We start from the raw sequence: 12,937 nt of genomic DNA on the forward strand, positions 1-12,937 counted from the left end.
TGCTCTGGTCCCCTAATCATCTTTGTAGCCCTTAAGGGTAGTCCTGAGGGCCAGGAGAGGCTGCTGGGGTCCTGTCTGAGCACCCTGGCCCCAGAGCAGTGGGTGGGTTTGTTCCTAGGCCGGGCGACGGTGTACCCCCCGCCTGAACCACGGCAGCCAGGTGTTCACAGCTCCATCCTGCGCAGCCTCCGTGGGAGCAGCTGCGGCTCCGGTGGTCCTTTCTCCACGTGGTACCACAAACCGAGGGGCGGGTGGCAGGACCAGCCTCGCCAGGGATCAAAGCATCCCTCTGCCTCCGTCTCTGATCGCAGCCGGGGTCCGTGCAGGGCAGCCGTGGTAAGGGCTGTGTGTGAGGGTACCCACGGACACTTGGTGTGTCCCAGCATGTTGTCCGGAGCCGGTTGCTCAAGGGGGTAGAGTGGCATGAGGGGGAAGCGATGGCTTCGCACCGCTCGTCTTCATACCTCTGTGTTTTTGTGGGTAGTTTCACTGCTGCTGCTCCCTCGCGGCGAGGAGAGCCGGAGAAGGCATGGGGAAATGAGGGAAGGATGGTAGAAGGCGATCTACTTCCTGCCCTTCCCTGAGAGTTGAGTTTGGCCATCGAGGCCAAGCTTGCACGCGCGTGTCCGGGTCCCTCTGCCCAGTGCCAGTGCTCAGGGTGTGTGGGGGGGTGACATGGCAGACCTCCTGCCACCCCCACTGCCCGCCCTGTGCCGGGCTCCCCCCGTTGTGCGGCCAGCGGTGCTGGAGGTTTGACAAGGACCTTTGCTGGGAAGTCGTGTCATGCTGTGAGCTTCCTCCTGGCCGTGCGGGTTGAGCCCTGAGGCGTTTTCTCTCCTCGCTTCTCTGTCATCTAAAACGCGTAAAGAAAATGGCAGCAAGACCCGTTGCGCACCTAGCACCCTGCAGACGGGATCCAAGCTACACGAGGTGTATGTCATATATCCAAAAAAATATATGTTTAGATAGGTATTTTGGTACGTACGCACGCAGAGATGAAATTTTAGCTACAAGGCTGTTTTAGGCGTAACGTAACTGGGGAAGGAGCCACTGTCTGAGCGGAGCCTCCAGGCTCCCACCCCTGGCTGGGCTGGTGGCTGTGGTCACCTAGAGAAGGTGATGGCAGGGGGCCAGGGGCCACCGGCCCCACAGCTGCGTGTGGCCCCTTGGCCGTGGGAGCGTCTGGGCGGGCGCTCCAGGGCGCTGCGGGCACCTCGGTAAGCGGTGGAGCTGGAAACGCTCCCTGGTGTGGTGCAAAAACCGGCAGAAAGGTGCCGGCGAAAGGCCATCAGGGCAGGGGGAGGTGGAAACGCTGAAACCGCTTAACCTTGCTGAAGGAAAATGAGGTTTGGCGGCGGGGGGAGCAGGGACGGCTGTGATCCAGGTGCCACCTCCGGAGCTTTGCTGAGGCGTTGGGCAGCCTGCCCGCCCGGCCGCCGCTTTCTTCATCCTCGCTCATCATCTGGATGGCAGCTGGCAGCGGGCAGGAAAGGCGGCGGGTACCGGCCAGATGTTTTCGCCTGTTCCTTCTTTTCTTTTAATCCCCACCAGCCCTGTCCAAGGGGTGAGCAAGGAGCGGCGGGGAGCCCTCGGACAGCCTGGTCCCCCTCCCTGACCGCAGCCCCGTGTCCCCGGACCAGCAGGTTTCTCCCACAGGTGTCTCCTCCTGCCCCTGCAGCCGTAGGTTAGTGTGGGCAGCCTCTGCCTGAGAAGGGAAAGGTCTAAATTAGACATAGATTCTCACATTTTTGAGAGGTGCCACTTGATACCAGGGCACGTGTGAAGGCCTTCGATCGAATTCTCCGTCGGTTGTGGTTGTTGCTGGGTGGGGGTTTGCCCCTGTGGCTCATCGAGCAGACAGGTAGAAGCTGCCCGTTCGGTGCTAATTAATTTTTAATATATTATTTCTGAAAAAGAAGAGAGGCATGCAGGTGCTTGGGACTTAAAGCAGGGAGCAAAAATGACCTTTTGTAGCTGTTTTGGGGGTTGTTTTGGTTTTGTTTTTTTTTATTTTTTTGTTTTTTTGTTTTTTTTTTTTGCTATTTAGCGAAGTCCCCGGGGAGAGCCTCTGGTTTGCACCCCTGGCCAAGTGCCAGCTGGGTGTAATCGGGGGGTGTACGCAGGGCAAACTTCGTTCCTTCTAGCACTGGAAATCAAGCTTCTTACAGCAATGAAATCCTTGACGAGCTTTGGATCAGGAGACGGAAAGCTCCTTCGATGCCCTGTCTGCTCCGGGAATGAGCCGAGGACCAGGGCTTCATTTTGAACTGGTGCAAAGCTGGAGTTTTCCTCTGCTCGGTTGTCGCTAATAACCACGGCGTGAATCCAGAGCCGCCTATAATTATGTCAAACGCTGGCAGCGTCTAGGTTGTGACGGTTACAGCGATGCGTTTTTTCAGTCGGTGCAGCAATCTGGTAACTGCCTTGCCTTTCGCCAGTGCTGATACCCAATAAAATCTGGCAGAAAGAGGGAGTTTAATGGATTGCGTTTGTTTTAAACCTTGCAGCGCGCTCGTCGTTGCAGCGGGCCACGTGATTTTGCTGAGCCGGAGAGGGAAGAGGTTGGTCGGGTGAGATGGCATCCCCGGCATCCGCAGGGGCAGTGCGGAGCGGCGGCTGGAAGAGGCCGCAGACCAGAGATGCTGCAGTTCCAGCCAGATCCCAGCCTGGGCTGGAGCTTTTCACGCCAGCTGGCTGCTGGTTTTCATCCCCCGGAGATGCTCTTTTCTAGGCTGCCAGTCGTGGAGCCCAAGGCGGGGGGGGGGGGGGGGGGGGAAGTATTAAAAGAAAAAAAAATTTCTAACTTTGCTCCTTGATCCCTGTATCTTTTAGTGCTTCATTTTTATGTGAGAATCAAGGAGAAAAACTTCTGGTTTGTGTCCTGTAAAGTGCTTATGGTATATAAGCACTTTATATATAAATAAGTATATATAAAAATATATATAAAATATATATAAAAATATAGTATATATATTAGGTATATAAAATATGTATGTATACATCCTGTAAAGTGCTTATGGTATATAAGCACTTTATATAAAAATATGTATGTATAAATATACATATAATATATATATAATATATATTATATTAAAATATGTATATATTATATATCATATATAAATATATGATATATTATATATTAAAAATATGTATATATAAATCCTGTAAAGTGCTTATATACAATATATATACAATATATATTTTATATAGAGAGATAGATAATATATTTTATATAAAAATATGTATATATACATCCTGTAAAGTGCTTATGGTATATAAGCACTTTATATATAAATATGTGTATATATATAAAACTATATAATATATATTATATATAAATATATATAAAACTATATAATATATATTATATATAAATATATATAAAACTATATAATATATATTATATATAAATATATATATGTTATATATATAAAAATATGTATATATACATCCTGTAAAGTGCTTATGGTATATAAGCACTTTATGTATATTTATATATTATTATATATATTTATATTTATATATTATAATATACATTATGTATATATTATTGTGTATATTTATATATACATAAATATATTTAAAATATATATGTTATATATATAAAATATGTATATAAGCACTTTATATAAAAATATGTGTATAAAAATATATATATTATATATATATAAAAAATATGTATATATACATCCTGTAAAGTGCTTATGGTATATAAGCACTTCATGTATATTTATATATTATATATATATTATGTATATATTATTGTGTATATTTATATATACATAAATATATATAAAATATATATGTTATATATATAAAATGTATATAAGCACTTTATATAAAAATATGTGTATATAAATATATATAATATATGTGTGTGTGTGTATATATATACATCCTGTAAAGTGCTTATGGTATATACGGGTGCTTACCTTTAAGCACCGGAGTAATCAATGCGAGTTACTTAAATAAAACTCTTCTCTTTCAAGTCAAGTATGTGCTTAAGCGCTTTATGGGATGGTGGCTTGTGTGTGTGTGTGTCGGGCGCATCGCCCTGGGGGCAGGCTGGCATTTTACACTTTGTGGAGCGTAACCGGGTACCCGGAGAGCGGCGCAGCGTCCAAGTCTCTCTCTGTTCCCGGTGACTACTCCTGCTTTGGAGCACTTTTCTCTTTGATCTGCCTCCGTGTGAACCTCCTTCAGGAAAGAGAGCGTCCGTGCGCGCGTGTGTGTTTAACCTTGCAAAGCCTACCGACTATGAATCGTCCATCTCGGAGAGGAGGACTAACGATACAGCGACGATAGGGCCTCTAAGTTAAAAAAAAAGAAAAATCCCAAACAATTAATTGCTTCTTGCAACAGAGGATGAAGCTGTAGGTATAAATGCTGGCGCTGAAGTCGCTGGGGCTGCGTTCACGCTACGTTGCTCTTAGGTCGTGTCAGGCTTTGTATTGGTTTTTTGATGGCTGAAGGTGTGATAGTGGGTCTGTGTGTTGGGCAGGGGCATTGATGAGGACAGTGTGTGTTACGCAGGACTGGCTAGCTGAAGGCAATGGCATTTTTACCATGTACTTCTTGTAATTTGGTCCAGATTTGTTCTGTGCTGAGCTCTGAAGCGCCGGCGATGAGGGCTGGGCCCCCACGGCTGCGTGGGCGCGCGAGCCTCCAAAAGCTCTGAGCTTCACCAGAGCTCCCACATTAATGTGCCGGCAGGTTGTGGGTCCCAACTCCGAAGTCCAAACTTGGTGAGGTGTTCTGGAGAGGACGGCCAGCCCAAACCCCACCCCGTCCCGGTGTTAAACTCCGCTGTTTTTCATTCCAAGCTCCGACGCTCTCCTGTTCGCAGGAGGCAGTGCTCGCCTGACCGTTCGAGCTGAAGTCTGCTGAAATACGGCAAGGTCTTCAGGAGCTGAAGTCGGGCATGCGTAATGTAATGCAGTTGGCAAACCTAATTATAGTTGAAGCTATTAATAGAATGCATAATTATTTAAATGCTAGACAAAATAATCATTAAAATGACCTTCTTTGCATTATCCTGTTAAAGGTCATCGAACTGGGATGCATTAATAAATATTGGAGTTGCTCTAGGAAGGTAACAGGCCAATGTAGCTTCGGTTTTGATTTTGCATTTAATTTTTCCACCATTTTGCAGCTTTAGGAGAGGATTTCTGTAATGCTATCACCAGGGCACCTTTGGTCTTTCCACGTTTTGTTTGCTGGAGGCAGAATCATTTGATCTTTGTCTTGGGCTCCCCCTTTCTCAGAAAGCTCCGGAGTTGAGTGTTTGTACTGATGTAAGTGTTGCTGCCGCTCTATTTTAGAACGAGAGGGAAACTCCGCAGGGTGTGGGTCACGCAGGTGTTACTAGAGTCAGAAGCCGGCTTCGTGGCGTCGGTACGTGGTCGTTATCCCTTTGTGCAGAGCATCGCCAGATCCCGAGCTGACGCTTGCAGCAGGGTGCAAAGAGGGTTCCCCCACATCCCCCAGTTTGGTTTATTCTCTAGAGCGTTTGGGCAAATGTTGGGCTGGCAACAGTTAGCAATGAGATTTCGGCAGCAGAACAAACGAAGATGCCACTTGTACTACCTGGAAATTAGCGTCTCCTTCAAGTTTCTTCTTCCTGGGATCTCCTGCGGTGGGAAGGGACACCGGCTGCTGGGTGGTCCCTTTGCAGAGGGGTGCGTCATGAGATGCCTGTCGGAGGGTGGAGGTGGGATGCACAGCTGCCTTCCCTTCCTCCAGATGTGCCTGTTGAGCCAGGATCTTCCTGAAGGCATCAAGCACCCTCTTGCCCAGGTCCTGCCTTAGGGAGCAGGACCCCGATCTCTCCTCGCATCTCGCGTACTTCTGGGATGCCCCTGGCGCGGTGCATAAGCAGATCTTCACGGCCTTGCTCCAACTTGCTGCTTTCTTTTGTCTTGCTAATTAACTTCTCCAGCTCTCTCGTGGTGTGCCATCTGCCCCTCGCGCGAGGGCACACGCTCGCCGCTCCTGCCAGCGCAGGCAGCCGGTGACAGTTCCCATGGGATGAAGATGTATCTGCCGTGCTCCCTCCCGGCACCTTCTGGTGCTTCCCTGGCTCTGCCGCAGCCCGGCTCTTCCTCCTGCCAGCCTGCACATGTCTTCAGCCCTCTAATTGAAAAGCTCTTCTCATTTTCTCGACACGTGTGTGTGTGTGTGTCTAGTTACAGCTGTTAAGAGTGCAGCCTCTCTGGTTAACGAAGCGGATGAAGTTAAGTGGTTTGCAGCCTCACTGGTTAAAGTCTCTCTCCCGAGAGCCGGTGGCTGGGTCTGAGCTGGGTTTGTGCAGAGCGTGGCCACGGGGAGGGCAACGGGGTGCCTTGTGCAGCCTGTGCCCGCCCAGGTGGCTCCAGTGGGGGGGTCTAGAGAACGGGTGTCCTGCAGGCGGGAGGTGTTTCAGGGTCTCTGGGGTGTTTCAGGCCACCCGGAGGCTGCAGGGTACATGGAAAGTGCTGTGGGAGCCCCATTCTCACAGAGAGCTTACACTGTAATAAAATAACTCTCAAGGTATGTGAAAGATAAAAAACATTTCTAAATGATGTCGAGATGCTAACGCTGCTCAGGGAAAAAAGCTGAGTTTGGCTTTATTTTTTTTTTTTCGCTGCTCTGTAAGAGAGAGTGTATTTTATTTGGTGTTGGCGGCAGCAAGAGAAGAATAACTGTCATCCGTATCCCTCTGCAGTTGTCTGACTAGCAGATGAGATCTTTTGTCAATAAAAACGTATTAACTTGCTGGTAGCTGTCAAGGAAAGCTGTCAAGGGCAGGTTTTATCTGCGGCCGCGTGTTTGACGTGGAGGCAGCTCAAGCTGCGGCGCTGGTTGCCCGCGGACGCGTTACCTGCGGGTGCCTGGCTGGCCGTGCTGGGGCACTGCTGCCCTGCCACCGTCGGGGCAGGGGACATGCCCACGTCCTTGCTGCCATGTCCCCGGGGCCCTGCGCTGTGTGAGGTTTTTCTGTGGCTGTAATACTGTAAACGTTGGAAAAATAGTTTTGGTATCGCTTACTGGCGCAGCAGTGTCAAACTGTCTTTAAACTGCGGCATGCTGAAGCAGATTTCCAAGGAGTTACATTATTGATAGAAAAGATGTTCCGTGATAGAGCTCCAAACCTTTGCCACCTTGCCTTCAACAGGACCTGTGCTTTCCTCTCGCGTTTAACCTTCTTTCAGTGCAGTCTCGATGGTTGATCATTGCTCTTTTCTTTGAAACAAGGACCCCTCACCCTTGTTCACCTCTCCCTTAACTTCCTTGCTTGGTTTTTGCTGGGACTTGGAGCTGTTTCTCACCACAGGCGTTTTTCCAGCCCCGTGCAAGCAGGCGGGAAGATGCAGGAGGCGCGTCGCCAGGGCAGCAGCTCCCGAACAGGACGGGGCAGGCGAGCGCTGCCAAAAGCCTGTCCTCGCCAAAAGCCTGTCCTCGCCAACAGCAGGGGGTCCCTGTCTCTGGTGGTCACGGTTGTCTTCACTTCATCTCCCCTCCCTCCTCCTCCTGGCTGCAGCAAGAAGAGCTTGAGCAATAGGAGGATGCTGCCCAGAGCTGTCTCATTCCTCGTACCCAGCCTCGTACAAACCCTTATTTCCCTGGAAGGAAAGACAGGCTTTTCTCTCCAGCGTCACCTTTCGAGTCGCTGTCAGACCACTTCTGTCTCTGCCGCGAGTTGTTCCCTGTGTACTGGTGGGGATTTTCCTCAGGGGAAACGTGGGATCAAAGCGTGAGGTTTTTGGTTTTACATCCACTGCCGGGTTTTCATTAGGTGCAGACAGTAAGCTGTCGCTGTGTTGTATTTGCTCTGCTATACGCTGCTTAAATTGATACGCAATTCTCTTTAAAATAGTCTCTTCACATGAACTGTGTTAGTTCTTCTTCGGAAGAGATAATTTAAAGCTTTCTCTGCAGTGAGGTGGGGAAAGCAGGGGCGCATAATCTTGAATCAGACCTCTGTGGCTGTTCTGTAGAGTCCAGGAAATTCTGACAGTAGAAAGGATTAAAATAGCATCAGCCATCGGTGTGGGTCCGGGCTGCCTGCTTCCCCGGGGAGAGCGGGGCGGCCGGGCTCTGCTGAAGGACAAGCGATGCAGTGCGCCGGGAGAGGGTGATGGGACCCGCAGATGAAACCTACGTGCCCTTCACGCATGACTTATTTTAGAGATGAACCCAAGAGAGCTGGACACGTTTTAAAAAATGTTTTATGGCTCGGATGGCTGGGCCTGAGGAAAGATCTCTGCCTCCCGCCTCCTCTCTGCCCCAGGGAGAGGCGATGCCTGCGCTCCCTCCGAGCCAGGCAAAGCTGAATTTAATGCACAAGTATATAAAAGCTCAGGCGGCATCCAGCGCAGTGTTTGCAATTTTGGGTAGGACAGAGGGCTGCTGCCCTTGCCAGGACACAGACTTTGCATGAGAAACAGCTGAAGCAAAATGCCCTTGCATGCCAGGCGGTGCTGTGCTGCCCTGCCGCTCTCCCGCCTCGGCTCGCTGCTCTCCGACGAGCCTCTGCCCAGCGCCATCCTGACAGGCTGCCCCAAAAGAGCAAATGGGCTCCTGACTACCGTGAGCAGCGAACAAATTGTCAATCTGATCAATGCCACCGGCTGCCTGCCGGCACATAATTGGTAAGTGGCGGCTCCTGCACCGGCATCTCCATCAGGGTTCAGCGAGAGAGCATCCGTGGCATCCACGCGGTCGTTCAGCGAGCTCGGTGGTGGGTATGACACTGAAGAAAGGCACAGATGATTGCTGAGCCTGAATAAGGGTCTGGCTGGGCTGCGCTTACCGTGCCTCGAAGGCCACGAGTTGATTACTCACTTATGAATCAAATGCCTTGCCTTCCTGGGCGAGCAGGAGAGCTCGGGCTGCTGTCAGCCCGGCCCCACAGAGAGCCAGGGTGCACACGCAGCCGCCTCTGCCCGCCGTGGGATGGCGGGGGACAGCTTGGGTAGGAGCAAACCCGAGGTGTGCGTGGTTCTGGGGGAAGCCGGGGGCTGCGAGGTTTGCTCTGCAAGTCAGGGATGCAGAAAGTCAGGGACGCACAAAGTCAAGGATGCAATATTGCAGTGCCTTGTTTCAGACCAGAAACCTGCTGCCGAGTTGAGGAGCAGAACCTGGCCACCTCTGATGGGTCCGTGCTTGTAGGTACCAGGTCAAAGTCAGCAGCTGCTCCTCTCCTTCCCTGGCTCATGTTCCGACTCCCTCGTTTGGGCTCACATCCTTGGAATACGTGCACGTCCCTCCGCTCGGAGGATGACAGATCTGTGGCAGCGCTGATTAGAAAGGTCAGAGCTTCTCAGTGCGGTAAAACGCTCCTAATGGCATTTTTAAATTCTGCTCCAAAGAAAGCTTTTTCTGCCCTGTTCTTCAGGGACGGCTGTGCGCTGGCAGGATGGAGGAGGAGCGCCTTTTCTTTTCTTGGCAAACTTCACTTTTAACCATTCTTGTTTTAAGTCTCTCAGCATCTGCATACGCAGTGATCTCGTCATCCCTGTCTCTGTGGTACAAAAATAGTCTCTCTTTGTAAAACGACTTCAGCCTTGTTCGAAAACGATATCCAGAATTTCCAGTTTCTGGCACTTTCTAAAGCACCGGTCAAGGTGAAACCAGGTGCCCCGGCAGCCGGAGAAGCGTCTCTGCCTCCCCACGCCCGCCTACCTCCATCACCCTCACGCCCTTTGGGCTCTGGTCCCCTCTAGGTGCCGGGTCTCTCCAAAACAGCCCCTCTGGGATGGGAGCAGAAGGTGAAGCCTGAAACGCCCCCGGGAGGGAGCCGGCTCCCCCTGTGCGGAAGGTCCCTGCTGGCGGGGCTGGGATGCTGAGGGACCGGTGTGGAAATCGGCGGCTGTTGGCTCCTGCCGCCGCAGCACTGCTTGGTGCATCCTTTGCTTTCTGTCTCTTGCCTTTTTTAACTCTCGGTTCCAGTGGGAATTTAAAATCCTTCGCGTGAAGTGGAAATTGTCTCATTTCGCATTGAGCTTGTGGGTTTCGTGCGGTTTTTTTTTTTTTGGGTTTTTTTTTTTTTTATGAATGACTAAAGCTTTCATTTGCCTAACCAGGGATATCTGTTTCTAGAAGGGAACACACAGAAACTGGAGCGCTCGGGGGCGATTCCTCCCCGTGTCACACGCTGGGGTTTGACGGGCACGTGGCTTCTGCTAGAGCTGCCCCCGTGCCCCACCGCCCTTGTCCCGCGGCCGACAGAAGGTGGGCAGTGTTGGACCAGTGCCCGAGCATCCCTGGGGCTGCCCTCCTCTGGGGGGTGTGGGTATCCGGGGGGAGCTCTGCGGGGTGCATGGTTCAGTGGCCGACTGGCTGGCTAGAGACCTCCTTTCCCCTGGGATGATGAAAAAAGAAAGCTTTTTATTTTCTCGAGTGCCACGTCTCCAGGGAGGCAGCCCAAGCCGTTCCTGCACCACGTACTTCTGGGCTTGTGGGCATTGCCCCCGTGCCTGTCCCCATTCAGGTGCCAGGGCCAGTCCCTGAGGGATGGGAGATGCGGGGATCGAGCTGGTTCATGCTAATTAACAAGCTCTGTGTTGTACAGGCAAAGCTGCTTATGGAGGTGGACCCCAGCTGCTGTATAAACAGAGCCCAGGTTATAAAATCAAGCAGGGTAAATTTTTAAGGGCTTACAACACGCCGAGTGGAAGGATCTGCCTAACCCTGTAAGCCTCCTCAGAAGGTGTATGGGTTTATGGTGGTGTCCGCTTGCGCTTCGGGCAGCGGTGCCCAGTGTTCCCTGCCCACAGCACCCTGCGTGCCATCGGCTCAAGCCCCGGCTGCCTGCCCGAGGCTTTCACCGAGGGGGGGAAAAGTTCCCTCCTACATCCTCTCCTAGCCTAAAATCCAGGTTTAAGTTTTCTGTGCTCTCACATCTCTGGGGAATGCAAAAGGCTTTCACACGGTCACTTAATGAACTGCCTTTTTGGTGGCAGAATTATCTTCACGAGGGTTAATCGTGAAGCCTCGTCCTCCCAGGCTTCCTGCGACGCAGCTGACACGCGAGCTACCAGGCAGAGGTTGCGCTCGGTGTCTAGAAGTGGTTTGCTGAGGGTTAAATGCAAGATGTTTTCAGTTTCAAGTACAATACATTTGCTGAAGCCTGTACCTAATCCCTTGCACTTAACTGATTGAATTAAATGAAGCTCCATTACTTGTCCACTTTTCTGGTATCACTGAAGTTATCCGGGATGCTGTGAAATAACGCACAATATTAGCCATTAATGCAACTGAAAGGTTCAATGTAATAGCTGTAGGAAGATTAATTTCAGGGGAAGGTAATGTATTGGCAGTTATGTTATAGCTCAGTTCTGACTCCACTCTTTATTTATTTACTTAGCTTCAGTGCCCTGAAAAGGTGTCTTTCCTAACGCCCGGGCACCTTTCCAGGCTGTTAAAAAGCCAGTCAGCTCAAATGACCGAGCCAGGAGCTATACCTCATCCCTAACCCTTAAACAATTAACCTGAGATGAAATTAAGCCAGCTGCTACTTGCCGTTGTCTTCTCCCCTTGCCTGTGTGGGTGCTGCTACTGAGGGTGCTGAGCCCCGGCACCCTCCTCTGCAGAGCCGTGATGCTCTGGGCTCTCCGTGCGGGAACAGCGCTGCCCGCCCCAGCATCAGCCGTGGCTCTGCCCCACTGTGCCCATCGTCCCCTCCTGGTCCTGGTGGTGACATCCCTGTCTCCCTCCACTGGGGTTTCTCCAGCTGCCGGGGCAGGGCGGCGAGCAGCAGGCTGCTGCTGGGGCTCTGCGTTTGCTGCCCCGGCTTCCTCCGGTAGCCACAGCAACTTAAACCGATGCTGCCCGTGCCGCTTTGGGGCCAGCGGGAGACGTTCTGTTGCTTAGTCTTGTCCCCCACGTAACTCTGTGTTGTCTTAAAATTGCTCTGCATTGGGCTGGAAAACTTAGATTTGATCAGGGCTTTCAGAATTGCCTCATCTTGCGTGGAAGACAGCCAGAAATACCAAATCCTTGGTCTGTCTCAGCCATTTGTTCCAGTGGTTGATCCTATCTCCCTATTGAGAAGTTGTTTCTCATATGAATTTGTTTGGCTTTGACTTCTCTAGACTTTTGTTGGAGTCCCGGAGCCCTGTTTGCAAGGTGCCTGTGGAAGACCGCAAACAGCGTCTGGGATAAACTGGGCTTTCCTGGTTTTGCCCGTTCTGCTGAAAAGTCTGCCGTTGGTTTTAAGAAAGCTCGAAATATTAAAGTATACCCTAAGCAGCTTGATTCCCTAGGGGCGTGCTGGGGAGGGGTTGGTGCCAGAGCACAGAGGTGTTTAGTGGGTAGTGTTAATGTAGATGGAAATCACGGGTGGGTTTTTTTTCCTGCTTTCCCCCACTGGGTTGATGCGGAGGTTGAGTAGTGTCCAGCCCTTGTGTGGGTTCTTATGTACCAATTTCACCTGGTGTTTTCTATGCTAAGATCAAGTTATTTAAAAACAATAAATCCTCAGACGTGGCTTTTTCATTGTTATGGCAACACGTATAAAGAGTAAAAAAAACTGGATCTTGGCGACTGTTGGAAAAGGTCCACATCAGTCGGTGGCAGTTGACTGAAGTCCATTAACAGCACCTCCGAAGCCAGCTGGCATGTGAAATGCGGAGAGCGGTGGTGCCTTGCCAATATTTGATGCAAGTTTATAATCTTTATCTTTTATTTTCCTCCTAGGATCCCCGGAGCAAACACAAATTTAAAATCCACACGTACTCCAGCCCCACCTTCTGTGACCACTGCGGGTCGTTGCTGTACGGGCTCATTCACCAGGGGATGAAATGTGACAGTAAGTGACATAACTGGTGGCTGCGGTTGCAGCGGTGGGGGACTCTGGCACCCCGAGGTCCTGGGCAGGGGTTCCCAGCCTGGCTGAGAGCCCGTCCCCTCTTGCCACCGCTGTGAAGCACACTGCTGGCACCTAAGGGGCTGG

At 50.8% G+C, this 12,937-nt stretch overlaps 1 protein-coding gene across 2 annotated transcripts in view; it reads left to right on the forward strand.

The window, feature by feature from the left end:
• The window catches only part of PRKCB (protein kinase C beta), a 137,904-nt gene that overhangs the window by 56,765 nt on the left and 68,202 nt on the right, over positions 1 to 12,937 (forward strand). For both annotated transcript variants that reach the window (XM_074598567.1, XM_074598568.1), the window contains exon 4: positions 12,682 to 12,793. In XM_074598567.1, coding sequence (XP_074454668.1) covers positions 12,682 to 12,793 — 112 coding nt within the window. The remainder of the gene's footprint in view (positions 1 to 12,681; positions 12,794 to 12,937) is intronic.

The sequence above is a fragment of the Larus michahellis genome, chromosome 8 (assembly GCF_964199755.1).
Source record: "Larus michahellis chromosome 8, bLarMic1.1, whole genome shotgun sequence".
Lineage (NCBI taxonomy): Eukaryota > Metazoa > Chordata > Aves > Charadriiformes > Laridae > Larus > Larus michahellis.